At 35.2% G+C, this 23,329-nt stretch overlaps 2 protein-coding genes and 1 pseudogene across 2 annotated transcripts; all 3 read left to right on the forward strand.

Annotated features, from left to right (window-relative positions):
- The first annotated feature begins 878 nt into the window (after positions 1–878).
- Positions 879–1,820, forward strand: LOC150057524 (olfactory receptor 2L13-like). The gene has a single exon (XM_090339982.1). It carries the CDS (start codon positions 879–881, stop codon positions 1,818–1,820), a length of 942 nt encoding a protein of 313 aa, XP_090196108.1.
- A 9,177-nt stretch (positions 1,821–10,997) lies between these two features.
- Positions 10,998–11,927, forward strand: LOC150057525 (olfactory receptor 2L13-like; annotated as a pseudogene).
- A 10,143-nt stretch (positions 11,928–22,070) lies between these two features.
- On the forward strand, positions 22,071–23,012 carry LOC150057526 (olfactory receptor 2L13-like). The gene has a single exon (XM_090340099.1). It carries the CDS (start codon positions 22,071–22,073, stop codon positions 23,010–23,012), a length of 942 nt encoding a protein of 313 aa, XP_090196225.1.
- Positions 23,013–23,329: the final 317 nt, after the last annotated feature.

Raw genomic sequence — 23,329 nt, forward strand, 5'->3', positions numbered from 1 at the left:
CTTTCTTTGTGATTTGAATTCTGTCACAAACAGAAGATACAAGCATTAGAACCAGGAAAGAGAGATTCTGCAAATATTTTAAGTACAGGGACATATAATATTTTTATACTAGAAAATTGTTTTGAAATTAAATAAAACAGTGTTGTGGTAATAAGCAGCCTTGTAGGAATGGATCAATGTTAATTTAAAATGCTACAGTTGAATTGTCAGTGAGAGAATGTAACCCCTCTCTCTGGAGTAGTGCCAATGGAAGAACCCATGAGAAAATAAAGACTCAGAAACTGGAACGTTGAAGAGTGGAGTGAGATTTTTTTTTAAGCAAGTATAATATTGTTGAATAACATTTATAAGCTCCTAATAAAGGATGCTGTGTTAAATGAAGACATTCTAGAATGTAGAGATCCCAGCTTCCCTCAGTATTCCTAACTGCTTACTAATGATTTTTAAGGGTGCCCCTACTGTGACTTAACTTCATGATTTAAACATTCTCAGAATTTTGATTCAAGGCTAGTGTTCTAACATTTAAGCAACATCTCCAGCATTGCAAGATTTATTACTAATTCTAACTAATGTGTTTGGCCAGGGGCTGTCTAGCAAGGAATTTCTCAGGTAATTTGTTTCTGTTAGCTGTGCATGATTTTATGCTTATAAAAGCAATAGACACACCTCTGACTTGTTGGTATGGTGGAGTAGGTGAAAAGAGTTTGTCAATCTGTAAATCAATTGAACACCTGCTATGATGTGGGGGAAAACAATCTCTCATTCTATTTAGGCACTAAACTAGTACCATTCAATTCTCTTGCCTATATTCATTCAAGTTTTACATTAAAGTACTTTATTTTATGTTTCTTCAAAGGATGATAACTGAACATGTTTTAATGGAAAAATGGAATCAAACATTCAGTGGTTTCATACTCTTGGGGCTGTTGGCTCCAAATCAAACTGGCCTACTTCTCATGATCCTTTTCATTTTCTTCTTCGTTGTTGCCTTTTTTGGTAACTCAGGAATGATCTATCTCATCTGTGTGGATGTCCGGCTCCACACCCCCATGTACTTTCTCCTCAGCCAGCTCTCCTTCATGGACCTGATGTATATCACAAACACTGTCCCCAAGATGGCCTTCAACTTCCTCTCTGGCCAGAAAAGAATCTCGTTTGTGGGATGTGGAGTACAAAGCTTCTTTTTTGTAACCATGGCATGTTCTGAAGGCTTACTGCTGGGCTCTATGGCCTATGACCGTTTTGTGGCCATCTGCCACCCCCTCCACTACCCCATCCGCATGAGTAAAAGGATCTGTGTGAAGATGATCATAGGATGTTGGACATTGGGCTCTGTTCACTCCTTAGCACATATAGTCTATGCCTTTCACATTCCATATTGTAGGTCGAGGGCAATTAACCATTTCCTGTGTGAGGTCCCATCCATGTTACCACTGGCCTGTATGGACACCAGGGTCTATGAATATGTCATTTTTATGAGCACCTGCGTGTTTCTCCTCTTTCCTTTCCTTGGTATCTCTGCTTCCTATGGTCGGGTCCTTCTGGCTGTCTCCCATATGCGCTCAAAAGAGGGAAGACAAAAGGCCTTCACGACTTGTTCAACACATTTAACGGTGGTGACATTTTATTATGCACCTTTTGTCTACACCTACTTCCAGCCTTCTAAACTCCGTTCCCCTGAAGAGGATAAGATTTTGGCTGTCTTCTACACCATCCTCACTCCCATGCTCAATCCTATTATCTATAGCCTGAGAAATAAGGAAGTTCTAAGAGCCATGTCAAGAGTCCTTGGTAGGATCTCTTCTATGAAAAAAAGTTAGTCTATCACAATCACACTTTCATTTAAAAAATTGCTGATGTATTGGGATGATGAAGTCAAATCCTGTGCTTCCTAACTTCCATGATATCTCTGCTGGATAACTGTAGCCATGCTCTACCTACTTATTTTCATGACTTGCTTCTCGTCCAGAGGTGTGCCTGAGCTATAGTGTGCTTATGGCATTCTATTGATGCTGGATTACAGGCATGAACACTAAATCTAGAACCCCATCTTTGGGGATACAATCTTGTGGATTTTTCTTCCCTGGGTGGCCTAGAACCATGAATCCCTAGTGGTCAACTTCTCATGTATCTTGCTTTCCTGGCACAGACTAGACTTAAAACAGTCACCTTCCATTTTCAACTTCCCAAGCAGTGAAGATGAGTTACAAATGGGAGTCTATAAATAAACACCTGCCCCAAATCCTACCACTGGATCTTTGCTTGGATTGATTCAGAATAGAGCTCTTGAGAACAGTACTGTCTAATGGAAATGTACTATGAACTATATATATATATATATATATATATGTATATATATGTGTGTGTGTATACATATACATGTATATATGTATACATATATATAATTGTTTTTCTAATAATATACTTCAAATTAAATACTGTATGAACTTATATGTACAATAGTTTTATGAATAACATTATTGGTAATTGAAATCACTATAGAATTAACAATATTTATATTGTCAAGATGATTCATATACTACTTTAATATTTGTACAATAACTATTACTATGAAATATATCTTGATATTGAAAAGCTATTACAAAGTAATTGACATATACTTGGTCTTCACTGGCACTTAAAAGGTTCATATATATTTAATAACTAAGGAAAATTATAAATTAGATTTTATGTATTTGAAATCCATATGTGTATATAAGTTTAAATAGGATGCACAGAAATAGAGAAATCATGAATCATTTTTTAAAGCATGCATATATTTTATATCAAGAGGACAATAAGATTTGCCTCATCATAGAGACAAAAGCTGCTATCAACAAGATAACAAATATCAAATGCTGCTTCTGTTGAGAAGAAAGGAAAACATTTAGATATTTTTGGTGAGTGAATAAATTATTATAACCCTTACACTAAGCATGATGTACCTTCAAATTTTAAGTTAGGAATGCTGAGATCTGAAATTTTCATAATTTAGTTTATTCCAAAAGGGAAAAAAATCAGAATGTTGAACTGAAACCTACATTCCCATGTTCATTCCAACATTATTCACAAGCCAAGATATGGATTTAAATTAAATGTCCATTGAAAAAATTGGATAAGCCAGGTGAAGTGGCTCACACCTGTAATCCTAGCTATTCAGGAGCTGATATCTGAGGGTCAAGGTTCAAAGCCAGCCCAGGCATAAAAGGACCCGAGACTCTTATCTCCAATTAACTTCTAGAAAACAGGAAGTGAGTACTGGCTCAAGGGTAGGGTTACTGTAGCCTTAAGCTGAAGAGCTCAGGGACAAAGCCCAGGGATAGGGCCCTAGCCTTGAGCTCAAGAGTTCAGGGAGAGCAACCAGGCTGAGTTCAAGCCCCATGACTCAAGTCCCCCACCCCCACAAAAAAAGATTGGATTAAAAAAATGGGAATTTAATACTTGAAATGACATTGAGCCATAACAAGAAAATAATATTTCATTTATATGATCACTGATTAGCTAGGAGGTTATTAACATTAGACATATGCAGAGAACTGCTTGATCTTACTACTCTGTGAAGTTTAACTATACTGACTTCTTAGAAGGTTACAAGAAACCAGTGAGAGTTACATTTAGATTGGAGAAATAATTTATGTTTGCAATTACACAGTTTGGTATTAACAATAAAATAAGATATAATACAAAGGAACAGGAAGAGGATTTGGAATGTACTCATCCTAAAGATATGTAAATAATTTATTTGATGGAAACGCTTACTAGTGAAACTTCTAAAATATGTCACTTCTACATTTTGTAATGTAAGAAATTTTGCTTCACGCATCCGAACAATTAGTTAATCAAAACATTACCATCTCTAACATGGAGCATGAAAATACTTTGCAGCATATAAAAACAAGTTGGGACAAGATGTGGTATTTATACACAATGGAATTCTATGCTGCTCTCAGAAAAAAAAACGACATCGCCCCATTTGTAAGGAAATGGAAAGACAGACAAAATCATGTGAAGTAAGCCAGACTCAAAAGAACATAGGCTCAATGGTTTCCCTCATTTGTCATAATCAGTAGAAATCTTGGGCTCTCCTAGCAGAGATTCACAATAGAACAAAACCTAAATACATAAGGCCATATAGTATGACTCTAAATGAAAAGACCTCCGGGATATAGAATCAAAAGCCATATAATGAGTGATTGTTGTCTTTAATGTACTATGTTATCTCTCATGTCTTTTGCTGTCTCTTGGCTATCTCATATTGTTACAGTATTTCACTTTGTTATCTGATATATTGTATATATGCATATTTGATTATGTGAAATTGGATAGGGAAGGGGGAAAAACAAGATGAGGGGTGGGGGTTGGGGGAGGCAAATGGGGGCCAAGACATGAGAAAGGGAATCAATATTTGTGAAGTAATGCACCTTCTATCTGTTGAATGTAATGTAACCTTTCTACTAATTACAATAAAAATATATGGAAAAAAAACAAGTTGTGATTGCTAGCCCTGATAACCCATACCCATAATCCTAATTATGTAGTAGGCTGAGATCTGAAAATCTCGGTTCAAGCAAGCCAGGGAAGAAAAGACACTGATACAGTTTTCTCTAATTAAACACTCAAAAACCCAGAGCTTTCTTATATAAAATTTACAAGGAAAGGGCTTCATTCAATTCTAAGGGCCTAATTTTATAATTGAGATATGCATGTTTAAAAAATAACACCAGGTTTGAATGCTCATTTTACATATTGCTTTACATTCCACAACCCATTCTTCTTTTTTTTTTTTTTTTAATGTATGATGGGGCTTGAACTCAGGGCCTGGGTGCTGTCTCTGACCTCGGTTACTTATTGTCAGCACTCTATTACTTTAATCCAGAGCTTCATATATCTAGGATTTTCCTAGCAGAGGCTCACAGCAGCTCAGTAGCTATGTACATATGACCATACAAAATGAAGCTAATTGACATGAATACCAAGATATGGAAACAAGTGGTTTATTTTGGGGTTGTTGTTTTTAACATGCTTTGTGAAGTTATCTGTTTTTTGTTGTTGTTTTTCTTCTTTGGTTTATCCCTTGTTGGCACTATTTTTTATTTTGGTACCCTGTGTCATGTACATATGTTTATCTGATTTGGGGATGAGAAGGGAAACAACAAAATGTTGAGACAAAGGACAAAGAGCCAATACAACAGTGATATGAGACAATGTGTTGGAAATGAACTCCACAACTTTGGGGGGGAGGAGGTGGGAGGAGGGAAAGTTGGTGGAAAATGAGAGAGGGGCAACAATGCTGGACAAGAAATGTATTCATTGTCATTCTTTCTGATGGAAGCATAGAATTCCATTTTCTATGTGTACAGTATCTTCTTGATCTGTTCATCTATTAGGTGGGATCTAGGTTGGTTCCGTATCTTAGCTATGGTAAATAATGCTACAATGCACATAGCTTTCACATGGTCTTGTTTGTGTTCTTGAGGGTAAATGCCCAGGAGTGGAATTGCAGGATCACAGGGTAGTTCTATGTTTACTCTTTTGAGGAACTCTACACAGTTTTCCAGAGTTGGTGAATCTGTCTACATTCCCACCAATCATGCAGAAGCATTCCGTTTTGGACACATTTCTGACAGCACCTATTATTATTTGTTTCTCCATAATGGCTATTCTGAGGTGAGGTGGGATCTCAAAAAAGTTTTGATCTCTACTTTTTTTGTGGCCAGAGATATTGAACATTTCTTCATCTGTATATTGGTTAACCTTATTTCTTCTCCACAGAAGTCTCTTTTTAATCCTTTACCCCACTTATTAATGGGGTGATCATTTCTTTGAAGATTATATTGTTGGGGGGCTTAGATTTTTGAGCTCTAGTATGAGGCCCACTGAGGACCTTTATGGCATTATTTTACACTAAAAGAATCACTGAGAGAAAATCAATTTAATCATATCCCCCAATAAATCCACTTATATCTATTTCTTACAAAGAATCACTCTCCCTAATTTTGTATTTTCTAAATTCCTTACTGGTCGTCTAATCACACTCAAGCATAAAGTATTGCATATATCTGTGCTCTGCTTCACTCAGTCTTTATTCTTGGCCTCCCAGATTTCTAAAACCCTAATTGTATTATTGCTTATCTTAACTGGTGGTCTTAAATTTCAGTAGTGTAGTAAAAGGCAAATCATTCACCATGTTAGTTAATAAGTACAAAGCATGTTAGAATACCTTTTATGTGAAAGTTTGCTTAAAAACAAGGCCTTTTTTGTAGTTTTTCCAAGTTACTGTTTTAAGTTATCACTTTTCACCAAGGGAAGAGGTATAATGAAATTAAAACTAGAAGAGAATTGAACGTTATCTATTTACCATGTTGGTCATTAGTAGAAATTTATTACAATTTTGATAAGTAATCTTTCACTTTCCCTATGGAAAATGATCCCAGTTTATGTAATTACTCAAAATAATATTAAATGTTCACTTCTCTGGCTTACAAATACAAGGACTTAATAGGATAATCAGTAGTACTTCAGTCTACTTAGTCCAGACTTGGGATATATACTATAAGAAATTTGCTATGAATCCTCCCATTCAGCTCCCAGAGTCCCAAAAATACTAGCCCAGAGATAAGAATTTTTGGAAAAATAGAATGTCTTAAGGAATTAGCCCAATTGAGGTTCATCAAAGAGGGATATGTGTGAGACTAAATTCATTATACTTTCATTACAACACAGCTGAATCATCTTTACACAAAAGTGTATTTGGAGATTGAATTAATACTTTTATAGATCATAATCAATGATTACCTCTGGAAGATCAATAAACCACAGAAGAAATTATTTCTTGATACTATTTAATTTTTGCCATATTTTAATATATGTATTTCATGTTGCATGTGTAACATAAATTTGTTACATTTGTGAAATAAATTCAAGTTCTTTACCTGTTAGGTTCAGCCAAATGAAGCCTAATGAATTTTCATAATATGCCTTATAGCAAGATCAAGGGAAAACATAGATATAACTCAGGTTACAAGACTTATATTTTATAATATCTACATTAACAGAAGATGCAATTGCACTTAAATCTGTAATATTAAGTCAGGACTATAATCAAAAGAAAATTGTTGGGTATACAATATTCCAGGTTACAAAGTCAGATACAATAAAAAAATGAGATAAATCATAAGGGGAAAAGGAAAGGAAATAACTTCATATCCTTCATTAAGAACAACAACCACAACATATTACATATGCATTTATTTGTCAATTTAAAATAGGGAAGGGAAGGGGAAAGACAAGATGATTGGGAGGGTGTGGGAGGAGGGAAAGGGTGACAAAAACATGAGAAGGGATATCAGTGTTCAAGAAGTAATGTAACCACTACTTGATAAATATAACTGTAACCCCATCTATGTATTACTGTAACAATAAAATGAATTTAAAAAAAAGAAAAGAAAACTTTTGGGCATTAATGAAAATAGACCATCAGTTCTAAAGCAGTAATTCAGATCTATATGCCCTCATTTCCCACTTGTTGAGAATCCTGAAATTAGCTAGGATCATTGACTCTTAACATAAGAATTTCTATTTAGGAAACAAAACAATTGTTGCAATAACAATGATGCAATCATCTTCATAATTCACTAGCTGATAATCTGAATAGCAGTAAATCTAAATGCACAAATATCTTCTCTACAACAAGATTACTCACAAAATATGGAAACAGTGAACAGACCCTGCATCTCTAAAGCTTATTTGGAAAGGCTTTTTCTGTCTGGTAAATCTACTATTTTTTGTTGAATCCTGGGTTAAAGCAAGCAATGAAGAAGTAAAGATTATGAAATGGTAAATTTCCTCCATTTATGGAGCATTTCTGCAAAATATTTACTTTTGAAATAGTACTGTCATTCTAGTCATTGGAACAATAATGTTTTTATCTAAATTTGTGATTTGGCTCACTTCTCTAGGTAGACAGATTGACGTCCAACTATGCAATAGACAGGTTGACAAAAACAGAGCTCATGAAAATCACAGATACTATCCTAGTCTCAAAAAGGAAACCAAGTATCTTGATGCATGAGGATTAAATAGCTCTCTAGGATGTATCATTTAGAGGTGCAAATCCAGTTTAGTCGTAAGCAGGTTTTATTATTTCCTAATTTAGACAATCTATGTGCTTGGAACACAGTTTTCTTTTCATCCACAGCAACAACTATGAGTTCTGGAAACACTCTTAAAAAGTAGTCTTATTTCTGCTGTCTCATGTCACAGTAACTAAAATCAAAGTCCTAATTCCTTCTTACGCAAATACTATTAAAACTCTCCTGATGATATTCTTATAATCTCTGCTGTGCTCAGATACTAAAGACATTTTCTGTGTAAGTTTTGTTTTTTCTTTCTTACTGTAAGCAGATATTTATTTAATTACTCTCTCTAATACAATTCTTATTTTTGAGTGCAACCGAACCCTACCACATTTTCCATATCATGTATGCATGAACTACACAGAAATGACCAATTATATGTCTACCTTCCTATATCATTATACAGAAATGACAGATTATATGTCTACCTTCTTATATTATTATATATTCATGTACTTCCCTTAGAATACTGATTGCAGAAACTGAGAAATTTGAATGATCAATACATGCCAGAACTTTCATAAAACTTTTAAAGGGATTATATTCTGAGAGAATAATTTAATTACAGCTATAATACAGTTATTCTATATCATACATATGCTTATATCATGTATGATAATTGTATAATGCAAATATTATGTATGATATAAATATATGGCATATACACTTCAGGTTATGACTACTTTATTTCTAAAATGTTTGAGAAAGTAATCAATACCTAGGATTACATCTTTGTTCCATGTTCAATCATATTGTATATCTGTCTCCTTCCTGTCTATAGTTATTTGTATTTCTCAAAGTTGCAATAGTGTGTTCTCATTTATAAGATAAAATCTTATAACTATATTCATCCTCACCATAGTTACTGAGAGTTCCAGATTATTTAAATCCGTGCATATGAATAAGTGCCAACAGTCTACAATATATAGTTATTAGATTTTGAAGAATCAATAATACAATATAAGTAACAAAATCAGTGCCCTAGGCAGCCTTCATTCTCAGTTCTTCTTTCAGTGGAAGAACATGTACAAACATCTCATAAATGGAGTAGATCATAATACAGATTTTTTTTTAATTAATGAAAAAAGTAATTTGGCAGAACAAAACAACATAGACATGGACTGGCTATATAGCTGGGTCAAGGCAGAGATAACAACTCCAAGCCAAAATCTGACCACACAAAAGTAGGAAAAAAATAACCCATATTTTTTCCTGTTCATTGCTTTATAATAAACAATGACTATTTATTTAACACATTTTAGTTAGGTGATATAATGCAAAAAAGGATTGAATGTGAGATTAACTCAAGAATATTTGCATATGTGTTCTTTCTAATTGAACATCTTTTCAACTACTTCATCAATCAGGCTGAGGAATTGGAAATACAAACCCAAGCAAACGGCAAAATAGTTCTGGGGTGTGAAAATAAGCACAGTCCTCTAAAGAAGGATAATAGGTACATGTTGAATGGCGTGAGGTCTGAACACAATGAAGCATTGTCACTTCATTACAAAACGTGGGATTTCACAAATGGAGCCTCATCATCTGAAAATTGTATTGAATATACTAAAGAAATTGATTCTTCCCATCAATGAAACTGCTTGCTTCAGGAAGGCTAAGTGTGCTAAGGTTTGCTTTTGCAGGATTATAATAGACGAAGTAATATGAAGAAGTGTTCACTTAAGGTATAGAACACCAAAACCCCTGTATTTTATAGTGATAATATGTATATGTATATGAACTTAGGTTTATAAATGTTTGCTACAATCAAACACATATTGAACTTAATTACTGAGCCAGTTGGACTCTCTCTCTCTCTCTCTCTCTCTCTCTCTCTCTCTCTCTCTCTATATATATATATATATATATATATATATATATGTAATATTGACGTAAATAAATTATGGACTATGAGATATTTATAGGAAGAACTTTTTACATAAAGAAACGAAAATAAGAAAATGAATTATATATCCATTTGCTTTTAGTTTGTTGAAATGGGAATATTAGTAAAAATAGAATATTCAAGTACATATTATAATTATGCAAACCCTTTCAGGCTATACAAATAATTCTTTAGAAACAAAACAATAAAATGATTGGTGGACATTAATAAATTGATCAAAATTACTTCAAAAACTACAAGTGTACGGTGGCTTACGCTTGTAATCCTAGCTACTCTGGAGACTGACATCTGAGGATTGCTGTTCAAACCAGCCTGAGCACTAAAAAGTCCACAAGACTCTTATCTCCAATTAATCACCCAAAAGCTGGAAGTGGCACTGTGGCTCAAGGCTGTAGAGCTCAGGGACAATGCCCAGGCCCAGAGTTCATGTCCTAAAACTGACAGATCACCCTCCAAGGGGAGGGAAAAAAAAACTGTACAAGTTAAAAGTAAAAGTATCCATTAAACTTTAAACTTCATAAAAATAAAGTTAAACCTTGTGTCTCTGGAGTAGTCCTGGTAGGGAGTGAGGACAGAAAACAAAGAAGCAGAAGTGGGCAAGGAAAGTGTGGGGATATTGTCTGTCCTTAGTTTGTAAGATGTGTTATAAATCCTAATTGATAGGTTTGATCAGGAATACTTTAAATGGTGAGCTTTAGCTAACACATGATGCTTTGCTACCAATGATGTTATACTCCTGGACTGTACCCATTTCTCTGACATGCTAAGATGGTAGGAGACTGACAATTGAAAACAAAATTCAGTTCAGATATTAAACCAATTTAACCAACAGTTTAGGAGCAAAAACAATTTTGATGAAGATTTGACAAAGCCAGTTTCTATTTTTTCCTTCATTTCCATTCATGTTGTATTTCCTTTCCTGTTTTCATTCCAAGAGGACCACAGAATATATTTTCATGGAGAAATGGAATCAAACTTCCAGTGAGTTCATCCTGTTGAGGTTGTTGCCTTCAAATCAAATGGGCCTCCTTCTGGTGATCCTTTTCGTCTTTGTGTTCTTCTTTGCTATGTTTGGCAACTCCACAATGATCTGTCTCATATGTGTACATAAGCAGCTCCACACCCTCATGTACTTTCTCCTCAGCCAGTTTTCCCTCATGGATGTGATGTACATCACCACTATCCCCAAGATTGCTTTCAACTTCCTCTCTGGCCAGAAGAGCATCTCTTTTGTGGAATGTGGGGTACAAATCTTCTTCTTTGTGACCTTGGCAGTTTCTGAAGTCTTGCTCCTGGCCTCTATGTCCTATGATAATTTTGTGACCATCTGCCACCCCCTCCACTAACCCTTCCTCATGAATAAAAGGATGTGTGTGAAAATGATCATAGGATCTTGGATGGTGGGCTCTGTCCACTCCTTGGCACAAACAATCTATGCCCTTTATATTCTTTACTGCAAGTCAAGGGCTATTAATTTCTCCCTTTATGATATCTCATCCATGTTACCTCTGGCCTGTTTGGACACTATAGTCTATGAGTACATAATTTTTTATGAATACCTGCTTGGTTCTCTTTCCCTTCCTTGGTATAATTGCTTCCTATGGCTAGGTCCTTTGTACTGTCTCCCAGATGCACTCAAAATGGGTAAGAAAAAACCTACACTACCTGTTCCACACATTCAACTGTGGTGACATTTTACTATGCACCTTTTGTCTACAATTATTTTCAGCCTTCTAGTCTCCATTCCCCTACAGGAGATAAGATTCTGGCTCTACACTATCCTCACTCCCATGCTCAATCAGTTTATCTATAGCCTGAGGAATAAGGAAGTTCTGGGAGCAATGTCTAGATTCCTTGCAATGTTTTCTTCCAGGAAAAAAAAATGATAACTCAGTCCCTCATATTCTCTCTCCCCCCTTCCTTCCCCCCCCCTCTCCTCCTTCTCCTCCTCCTCCTCTTACTCCTCCTGCTCCTCCTCCTTCTGGTGTTATTTGTAGTTTTTTGTTTTGTTTTGTTTTGTTTTGCAGGCCCTCATGCTTTCTGACTTGTATGCTGCAGTTTAGCTATATAGTCTTGCTCGTCTCTGTTAGATTATAGAATGGTGTCTGGCACATACTCGAACATGTGCCAGAACCATGATTCCAACTTTACATTCTTAGTAATGTCGTGTGTACTAGGCTTACCTAAATCTGTGATCCCCTGATATCAACCTCTCCTGCAGATCAGAGGGCACATATAAGTCATGGTGCCAACTTTCTGCTGAGACTGCATCTTGTGAGCTTTTCTACCTGCACTGGCTTTGAGTTGCAATCCTCATGTCCTCTAGATCAAGATTAACTTGGCTTAGCCACACCTGGTACCACATGGTGAGCCACAAGTACACAGGACTTACTACTGTTACTTTATTGGTCATTTTTGTGTGCCTTGAGCCACTCACATATGTCACTTAAAATGTTCAAGTAATAAAATTTAAAGTAACATTAAATACTGTATGAATTAATACTTTTGTGTATTAACTTGTACATTTATATTAATGTAGTTATTTCTAATCATATCCAACATAAAATGAAATAAAACATTAATGATATATAAGAACCTGTTATGATAAATCCTCTAATAAAATAGATTTTTATGTACACATATTACTGGTAATATGACAGTATTTATGCTAATACCAAAATTGTTTTTCTCAATAATACATGAAATGCTTACTTACCTCCTATACTGGTATTCAACAAATCAAAAACTGTGATTGTATATTTTCAGAGAAATTGCAAGTGGAAGTGAAAGTACTTCAAATCTGTGAGATAATTAGACATGGAAAACTATGAACTATATGTATATATACTCTATACACACATATATATATATACTTTAGATACACTTTTATACATCATATCTATACATTATTTTATACTTTATATATTATATAATATATTAATGCATTATATATTATATTTCTATGAGAGATTTTTCCCATATACTTTTATTGTAATTAATAGAAGGGTTACATGATATTTGCCATAGATGGTACATTATTTCCCATACATTGATACCCTTTCACATGTCTTGGTCCCCATATCCCTCCCCCCCACCGCAACCCCTCATCTTGTTTTCCCCCCTTCCCTATCCAATTTCAAATAACCAAATACAAATATGTCCGATATATCAGGTAACACAGTGAGATACTGTAACAATATGAGATAACCAAGGGACAGCAAAAGAGATAAGAGATAACATAGTACCTGAAGAACAACAATCATTCATTATATGGCTTATGTTTCTGTATCCTAGAGATCCTTTCATTTAGCATCCTACTATATGGCCTTTTGTATGAAGGTTTTGCTCTATTGCAAATCTCTGCTAGTAGAGCCCAAGGTTTCTACCGATGATGACAAGTGAGGGAAACCATTGAGCCTAAATTCCTTTGAGTCTGGCTTACTTCACAAATATGATTTTTTCTAAATCTTTCCATTTCCTAACAAATGGGGCAATGTCATTCTTTCTGACAGCAGCATAGAATTCCATTGTGTACAAATACCACATCTTGTTGATCCACTCATCAACTGAGAGACATCTGGTTTGGTTCCATATATTTGCTATATTATATGTGCATATTTTTGTTTCTATGCTTTGTATATACTTTTATTATATAAATAAAGTCAATATTTCATTTTATGATAATTATATACCATACACATACATATATCATATATATACCACATCAACAAGTTCAACAAAGATGGATGGCAATTACAATCAAGGAAATAAAATAAAAAACTGGTTTGTTTGAGCCAAGTGCGGTGGCTCACACCTATAATCCTAGCTACTCAGGAGGCTGAGATTTGTGGATCATGGTTCAAAGCCAGCCCAGGCACTACAGAACATGAGACTCTTATGTCCAGTTAATCACTAGAAAATGGGAAGTGGGACTGGGGGTTAAGGGGTAGGGTGGTAGCCTTGAGCTGAAGATACCAGGCCTATAGTCAGAGCCTGGTGACCTACTATAAAAAGAAAGTTTAGTTGAGAATAGAAGCACACTGAGGGATTCCAAAAAAAATAGAATGGAAGAAAGACAGCCTCTTCAACAAGTGGTGCTGGCAGAACTGGTTAAGCACCTGCAGAAAACTAAAGTTGGATCCTTCTTTGTCACCCTGCACCAGGATTAACTCCAAATGGTTCAAAAACCTCGAACAAAAAGCACATACACTGAAAACGTTGCAAGAGGGAATAGGCAATATACTAGGTCTCCTTGGCAAAGGTCGAAACTTTCTTAATAAGGACCCAGAAACACAACAAATGAAAGAAAGTCTAGATAAGTGGGACTGCATTAAACTGCAGAGCTTCTATATGGCAAAGGACATAGCTAGCAAACTAAATAGAAAACCTACAGAATGGGAGATCTTCATGAACCATAGAACAGACAGAGGCCTCATATTTATAATATACCAACATCTAAAAAAAATTGAATCACCCCAAAACTCATCTCCAAAGAAACAACCATCCCATGAAAAGATGGGCCAAAGACTTAAAGAGAGTCTTCTCTGAAGAAGAAATAAGAATGGCGATGGACACATGAGGAAATGACTAACACCTCTGGCTGTAAAATAAATGCAAATTAAAACACTCTGAGATTCCACCTCACTCCAGTTTGAATGGCCATGATGAAGAAATCTAATAACAACAGAGGCTGGTGGAGATGTGGCCAGGAGAGATCCCTACTACACTGTTGGTGGGAGCGTAAACTCCTACAACCACTATGGAAAGCAATATGGTAGTTCCTCAAAAGACTAAACACAGAGCTCTCCCATGACCCAGCAATTCCACTCCAATCATCCAGAAACAAGAACATACTAAATCCACCAGCACAATGATGTTCATTGCAGCATTATTTACCATAGTGAAGATATGGAACCAACCCAAATGCCCTTCAGTTGATGATTGGATCAACAAGATGTGGTATGTACACACAATGTTATTCTATGCTGCTATCAAAAAGAATTACATCTCACCATTTGTAAGGAAATGGAAAGACTTAAAAAAATCATATTAAGTGAAGTAAGCCAGACTCAAAATAACATAGGCTCAATGGTTTCCCTCATTTGTCATAATCAGTAGAAACCTTGGGCTCTCCTAGCAGAAGTTTACAATAGAGCAACTTCTTCTTATATACTACTATTGGCATGCAAGTTTATGCAGGAATTATGGCAATACAGTACTGCTGTTCCTCACAAAAATAAAAAGAGACCTATTTTAATGGCTCAGATAATTTCCTAATTTCCTACTGGGAAGATATTTGGAGTGAAAATTTTATATGAAACTGATCCATGCACCTCCATTTATATTTATGAACTCACAATAGCTAAGACTGAAAATCAATAAATGAGAAATGAGAAATATTCACACTAATATAATACTCTGCTATAAAAATTTGAATTCTATCATTTGCATCAAAAATGATGGAATTTAAGCTCATTGTGCTAAGTGAAATAAGAAGAGACTTAAATACAATAATTTTATGTTTATATTCACTTTATAGAAAATTTAATGTTTTCTAATGCAACAAACAAAAGTAGTAGATACACATGGAGGACATAATAAATTTAGATGTGGAGCACAAAAACACAAATAGGAAGTAATCCTTCAAGCTATCTATGGCAAGGTAAATATTGGCTAATAGGATCCAACTATTTCATTATTACATTTTACATAAATGGGTCATATTTTTATGCTTCAATTATAAGTACTATGTGGTAGTCATGGTAATAACATTGATAACAATAATGATAAAAATGTACTCTTTTTTAATTTTTTATTGTAACATTTAGAGGGGTTACAGTTACATTTGTCAGATAGAAGGTGCATTACTTCCCATACATTGATACCCCTTCTCATGTTTTGCCCCCATTTCCCTTTCTCCACCCCCTCCCAATCATCTTGTTTCCAACCCTTCCCTTTCCTATTTCAAATAAACAAATAAGCAAATAAATGTATATACAGTATGCCAGGTAACAACATCAGGTACAGTAACAATATGAGATTAACCAAAGGGCAACAAAAAAGAATATAAATAACATACTGCATTAAGAACAACACTCACACAAGATAAAGCTCTGTGTCCATATCCTGTAGATCCTTTCATTTAGCCTCATCCTATATGGCATTATGTATCAAGGTTTTGAGCTGTTGTAATCCTCTGCTAGGAGAGCCCTTGGTGTGTACTAATTATTACAAATGAGAGAAACTATGCAGCCTATGTTCCTTTGGTCTGGCTTACTTCACTTAATATGATTTTTTCCAAGTCTTTCTATTTCCTTACAAATGGATGGCACCATAGAATTCCATTGTGTATAAAAATCACAACTTCTTGATCTAATCATCTAATGAGGGGCATCTGGGTTGGTTCCATATCTTCACTATGGTAAATAGTAAAAGCCATACACTCTTGTTGACATCAAGTTCACATTTATGAACTCGCAGTGGCACAGTCCAAACCATTATGACCACAGCTTAAAGGGCTCAGAATTTCTCCATCTTGATGACCAGGGAGAAAAATGGCATATGCTGGGAAAAGAAAATATCTGCACCACATTATTGAGGATCATCACCAAATTGTCCTACACAGTTGTGAACAGATCAAATGAATTTCAGCATTTTCACAAATGTGCCATTTGGAGGATAGATGAATGAAGAGAGCAAGGGTGGTCAGATGACATCATGACAGTCAATGTATACGTGAGAGTGGAACTGGATGTTTTATGGAGAAGGACATGTTGAAATGACATCTCTTTGTACAATGATTTAAGGATAATAGAAATAAATGTTACAAATTGAGTCACCTTGTTTGCGTATTGCAAAGAATCAGTTCCTAATCTTGCATTTGCAGGTCTTTATTACCAATCCAGTCACTATTCTCCAAAATAAAGGATTTGAATGTAATTATATCTTACTTGAGTTACTCCTTTCTTTCTCCATCTCAGATTTCTAAATGCTACAATACTGGTTGTGGTGAGTTACCCTATATTTCAAATCTGCCCACTGAAATTTTTCTTGTTAATATCATGAATAACATTCTGTCAAATAATGAGTGAGAGAAGTTACCCATAAGAGGAACTAATAAATTCCTATGTATTTAAAACATAATTTTTAATTAATTTATTTGTATTTTTAAATTTTCCCACCCCCAATTTTAGAGCAATGGCACTCTTTGGTCAAGTTTGCATTCATGAAAATCCCATCACATCAGTCATTAATAATGACTGAAGAATCTCAGGAAATAATATTCTTCCATCTATTTGTAGCATATAATGTATCGGTTTATGAATCAGTATACAGAATAATGTTAAACTTTCCTGATTCGCAAATCCTGAATAGGATTAGAGATCCTAATATGTGCTCATTCCTTTCAATGTAGACACTCCATGTGGTAATTGGGCAAATATATTCCCACTTAGTTCCTAGAATGTACAACAAATTGTTATAAATGTAAATTTTTAATGTAAAATTTTGACGTACATGATAAATAAAATTTGGCCATACTATGGTTTCCAAGTGGTGGATTTGGCAGGCTACATACTTCCCTCTGAACTTGAATCCTTTTTTGCCATGATACATAAAAATAGATTGGCTACTGAATTACTCTGTAGAAATCCATTTCTTGCTCCTCTTCTTCAAACTCAGGTACGTATTTTGTAATTATTTAGTTTAATTTTGCCAATAATTTTAATTTTGTAAATAATTACCTCTGAAAACTCAATACACAATAGGATAAAATTTAAGATATTATTTCTGCTTGTCTTTCAAACACTTAAATTTTTTTCTTGCATCCCATAGGTCTACAACTTTAAAAAAAATATGAGGCCAGGGAAGGTGGCTCACACCTGTAATTCTAGCTACTCAGGAGCCTGAGATCTGAGGATCATGGTTCAAAGCCAGCCCAGGCACTAAAGACCTTGAGATAATTATCTCCAATTAATCACTAGAAAACCATTGGCTCAAGGGTAGGGTGGTAGCCTTCAGCTGAAGAGCTCAGGGACAATGCCTAGACCCAGAGTTCAAGCCTCATGGCCCCCACCCACCCTAAAAAAGGTGAGGATTACAAAAACCATGGTATAACATACCATACAACATTTTTATAATTATTTACAAAAATGGAGTACACATCTGTTTCATCTACCCAATGGTATTAGGTAAGTGCTTCAAAGATGATTGGCTTGGCTGTTTTGTTCAAAATCAGAACTGAATTGATAAGAACACTTAATCTCTACTGACTTGGACATGAGAGATCAATTATGGTACGTTGAAAATGCTATAAGCTTTATAAATATCTGCTTATAAAAGAGAGGAAATTTTCTTGTATACCTCATCAGTAAAACCTGAAGGCATTTCTGTGTGTTTACACAGGAATGGTAAAATATTTTATATACTCCATTAATTTACAAGTATTTCAAGAAGGTAGATTAAGCTTTTTTTAAAATCCTAATTTCAACACAAAGACATGATTAGAAGTAGAAGCAATGAGAACTTTGTATCACAAAGTATTCTTTTGTGTCTCCAGGAATTTTGTTAGATAAGCAGGGTTTCTAATGTTAGAGTTCAGTTTTGTTGCAGTGTTTGTTTATAAATGACATCATCTTTTTTTTCCCCTAGCAGATGATAGAACCTTGAAAAGAATCCTATGGACCATTATCTGGGAATGAAATCATTATAAAGCAACTACCTCAAAATACAAACTGGCTAACTTTGAACCAGGTAAGTCTATATGAAATTACTGAGCTAATCTGGTCCATCTATTTGGAGAGAGTAGGGTTTTCCTGCTTTGAGTTTTCCTATCCCATGAATAAAGGAAATGAAATTCCAGAACAAACTAGAATAATAAGTTTAAATAGGTGAGTAAGAATGCACTAGGATGACAAAATATGCTGTAGTTGAAGGCTACAAAATTCACTGAGATACCATGTATCTATGCATCTAATACTTGTCCATAATTAAGATAAAGAATGGCAATGCCAATGAAAACTTCTTGAAACTCTGCTAAATGATAATCACAGTGTGATGGCTCAGTTGTGTATTTCCAGCTGTTCTTTGACTTTGTACCGATTTTTATAACATGTGTTTCAGATAATGTGTTTAGAGGCTTTATAAAAATCATTTATAATGCTCAATTTAAATTTTTCATTATTTTGTAATTTTGTAAAAATCTTTCAGTATCTACACAAGATCTTGACAATTAAGCTTTTTGGTAAAAATTTTCACTAAATTTTACTGGTATTTCTCATGAGAAATTCTTCAGAAAAAAAACAAATCTTAGTAAGCTTAACCTGGTGTATTAGCTCAGACACATCACTGATAAACAAAGCTGCTACTCATGCGTGGATGTAGATTCTCAGTTCTAACGGTAGTGTTTCAAATTTGTTACTTTTCATTCCCTGGATGTACAGAAATCTAAAGTTTTCTAATTTCCTCTATTAGCTCTTAACTAGAGAAGGCTCTACTTAGGAAAGAAAAATAGATATCAGTAGCTACTATTCAAGCATCTTTATAGTTCTCTAGATACCAGTCCAAGTAGAAGATCATCTAAAGGCAGACTTGCTCTCCCTTCAACCAGATCCAACAATGGACTACTTAATCACAGAGACCCTTTATGTGTAAAGATTCTGTATTGGAAGCATACCACCTTTCAGGACTACTGGCATCTTCTTCCTGATGTAAAGACAGAGAGGACACTTTTTTTGAGTTTTGAAATATTCTCCTCTATATAACCATATGGACAAAAAACCTCACTTAATTCTATTCATCTCATTTCCACTAGAGGTAGAGGAGGACCAATTTTGCAGAAGACAACCCATTTGTTACCTAGTATATTATATATATGTTTATTTGAAATAGGGAAAGGAAGGAAACAAGGTGATTGAGAAGGGGTTGGGACGGAAAGGGGGACAAAAACATGAGAAGGGGTATCAAGGTTTGAGGAGTAGTATAGCCATTACCTGACCAATGTAACTATAACCCTCCTAACAATAAAATACAATTTAAAAAAAGAAAATTAAGTGAGTCACAGTAAGTCCCCTGTTCCACATAGGTAACCAACTGTCCTGGTATGCCTCAACCAAGGTAGCTGTCAAGGATGTATGGTAGATGTAAAATCCAAGTATAGCCTTATCTGGATGTATTCCCTCTTAACTTGTGGACAGCTTGTGCTGTGCAAATCAAATCAAATCAATTCTCTTTCTGCTATTTCATCTCACAAAACACCAAATTCAAGTCCACCTTTCTTTCTACTCAAATGTCTCTATACCCTGTCCCTCATACACTCTTGTCATGGTTGCTTTCGTTGTTGTCCTTATAAACTTTCTCCTCATTGTGAGTAAAATATTTCTTACCTTCTGTAATTCAACCTCAAAAGAGTAAAAAGAGGGTTGTTATAATTCCACTGCCATTTTATTATCTAATCTCAATTTAGTATCCCATGAAATGCAGTCATTCATTTTGTATTCATTATGAATATTGTATAGCATTCCAGTATTTGTTTCATATACTTTAATTTGACTACAGACTGTGAAATCTTATACATTTCAGAAATCAATGCATGCCACTCCACAGCATGATTTTCAATAGGAAAGAAATACATTTAAAGGAATGATTTAACCTAGCTATAGATGAATTATTTAATGTTTATGCATATATAATAGTTATGCTTATATATGTCGAGCCACAAGTTCATTTATTTCTAATAAGTTGTATGAAGTGAAGGATGCCTCTGACCCCAACTTTGCTCCACGGTCTACGTTATTCTGTCCCTCACTTGTTCCAATTTATGCCCTTCACAATATCAATGATAATAAACTCACATTTGATAAACTCTCATGACTGAATTATACTCACAATTTTTATATGAACTTCCAGACGATTTCTGTGTGTGTTGTATTCACTACATACTCTAACTTTCAATTGTAACACTAGTGTACTATGTTATCGCTCATCTCTTTTGCTGTCCCTTGGTTATCTCATATTGTTACAGTATCTCACTTTGTTATCTGATATATTGGATTTATTTGTATTTGGTTATTTGAAATTGGATAGGGAAGGGAGGAAAACCAAGATGGGGGGGTTGGAGGGGAGGGTAATGGGGACCAAGACATATGAAAGGGTATCAATATATGTGAATTAATGCACCTTCTATCTGGCAAATATCATGTAACCCTTTTATTAATTACAATAAAAAAGAAAAGAAAAAAAGAAAGATATATGAAAAATGGAAGTTAAAAGTTTATCTGTGACAATGAGCATGATGAATTTCCTTACATGAAGAAAAGAGAAATGTATTTGATATGGTTTCCAACCAACTCTGGCTCTATCACATTCACTAAGTGTAAACAACACTAGGCAAAAGAGTATATTGGAATTAAAAAAAATAAAGAGGTTGTTATAGGATACACAGTATTTCTACTACACAGTATATCGCACATTTCAAGGAGTGATAATGTATTATAGGTAGACTATCAAGTATTGATCAAAATTGCTTTAAAATAATGGAGTTGGAGAACCTAGCTTATCTTCTGGAGTGGTAACAGTGAGGAAAGTGGACCAGAAAATAAAGGTTGGCAAAGAGTAAGTTAAGAGGACACTGAGAATTTAAGCATGTTACCCCAAATATTTCCAAGTATTACTTGTGAGCACCTGTTGCCATGTATGCTTTGTTATTTGTGACAACTTGAAATGGAGAGCCTTTGGTGTTATTAGGAAACAAAATTTGTCATTTAATTTTGGGTAAGGAGTTTGGCCAGGAGGATAGATGGAATTCTTTCGAACATATTTATGCCTGCAGCGTGTGACTTAGATCACTAGTACCAGAAGGTAGAAAAGGAAAATTTGCTTCTAATGTGAAATCAATTCAAACTACAGCATGGATAGAGATAAATTTCTTTCTACTGCATTTTTTTTAAAAAAGATGTCTTCTTTCGATTCCTTTGTTTATTTGTGGTGACTGTGTTCATATTTCTTTCAGGGAATATAAAGAAATAATTTCAATGGAGAAATGGAATCAAACTACAAGTGACTTCATTCTGTTGGGGTTGTTACCTCCAAACCAAGCGGGACTCCTGCTCTTGCTCTTCATCATCCTTCTCTTCTCTATTACTTTGTTTGGTAACTCTGGAATGATCTACCTCATATGTATGGATCCCCGACTCCACACCCCCATGTACTTTCTCCTCAGCCAGCTTTCTCTCATGGACTTAATATCTATCATAACCATTGTCCCCAAAATGGCATTCAACTTCCTGTCTGGACAAAAGAGCATCTCCTTCCTTGGATGTGGGGTGCAAAGTTTCCTGTTTGTGACTATGGCAAGTGCTGAAGGTTTACTGCTATCCTCCATGGCCTATGACCGTTTTGTGGCCATCTGCCACCCCCTCCACTACCCAATCCGCATGAGTAAAAGGATGTGTGTGAAGATGATCACAGGGTCTTGGATACTGGGCTCAATCCACTCTTTGGCACACACAGTTTATGCCCTTCATATTCCTTACTGCAGATCTAGGGCCATCAACCATTTCCTGTGTGACATTCCAGCGATGGTACCTCTGGCCTGTATGGATACTTGGGTGTATGAGTACATGATTTTTGTGAGTACTTGCTTATTTCTTCTCTTTCCTTTCCTTGGTATCTCTGCTTCCTATGGACGTGTCCTTTATACAGTCTTTCATATGCGCTCCAAAGAGGGAAGGAAAAAGGCCTATACCACATGTTCAACACATTTAACCGTGGTGACCCTTTACTATGCACCTTTTTTCTACACTTATTTTCAGCCCGCAAATCTCCGCTCTGCTACAGGGGATAAGATTCTGGCTGTTTTCTATACCATTCTCACCCCTATGCTCAACCCCATTATCTACAGCCTGAGGAATAAAGAAGTCCTGAAGGCTATATCAAGAGTTCTTGACATGTTCTCTTCTATGGGAAAACAATAGTTCAATATATCCTATTTTATTTCATTCTTTCTTTTCTCTTTTTTTATTCAGAAACACTCAGAATTTGAAGTCAGTGCCTTGAACTGACTAGTTTAATACAATACAGCTGAGCCACAACTACAGTATGCTTTTCACTCCCTGACCTGTCTGTCTTCCTGTGTAACAATGTACCTGAACCACGGGATGACTACTTTAGATATCTTACTGTCATTGTCACTCAAATCTCAGGCACACTGTACCATATCCAGGTTTTCATGCATTGGTAGGGTGTGTTAAAGGACTTTTCTGCTGGAGCTAACCTGAATTTATGGACCTCT

The sequence above is a fragment of the Megascapheus bottae genome, chromosome 10 (genome assembly GCF_031878675.1).
Source record: "Megascapheus bottae isolate mThoBot1 chromosome 10, mThoBot2.hap1, whole genome shotgun sequence".
Lineage (NCBI taxonomy): Eukaryota > Metazoa > Chordata > Mammalia > Rodentia > Geomyidae > Megascapheus > Megascapheus bottae.

Excerpts from the sequence above, each read along its gene's own strand:
- LOC150057524 (XM_090339982.1), top strand. The coding sequence starts at position 879 with ATGGAAAAATGGAATCAAACATTCAGTGGTTTCATACTCTTGGGGCTG.
- LOC150057526 (XM_090340099.1), top strand. The coding sequence starts at position 22,071 with ATGGAGAAATGGAATCAAACTACAAGTGACTTCATTCTGTTGGGGTTG.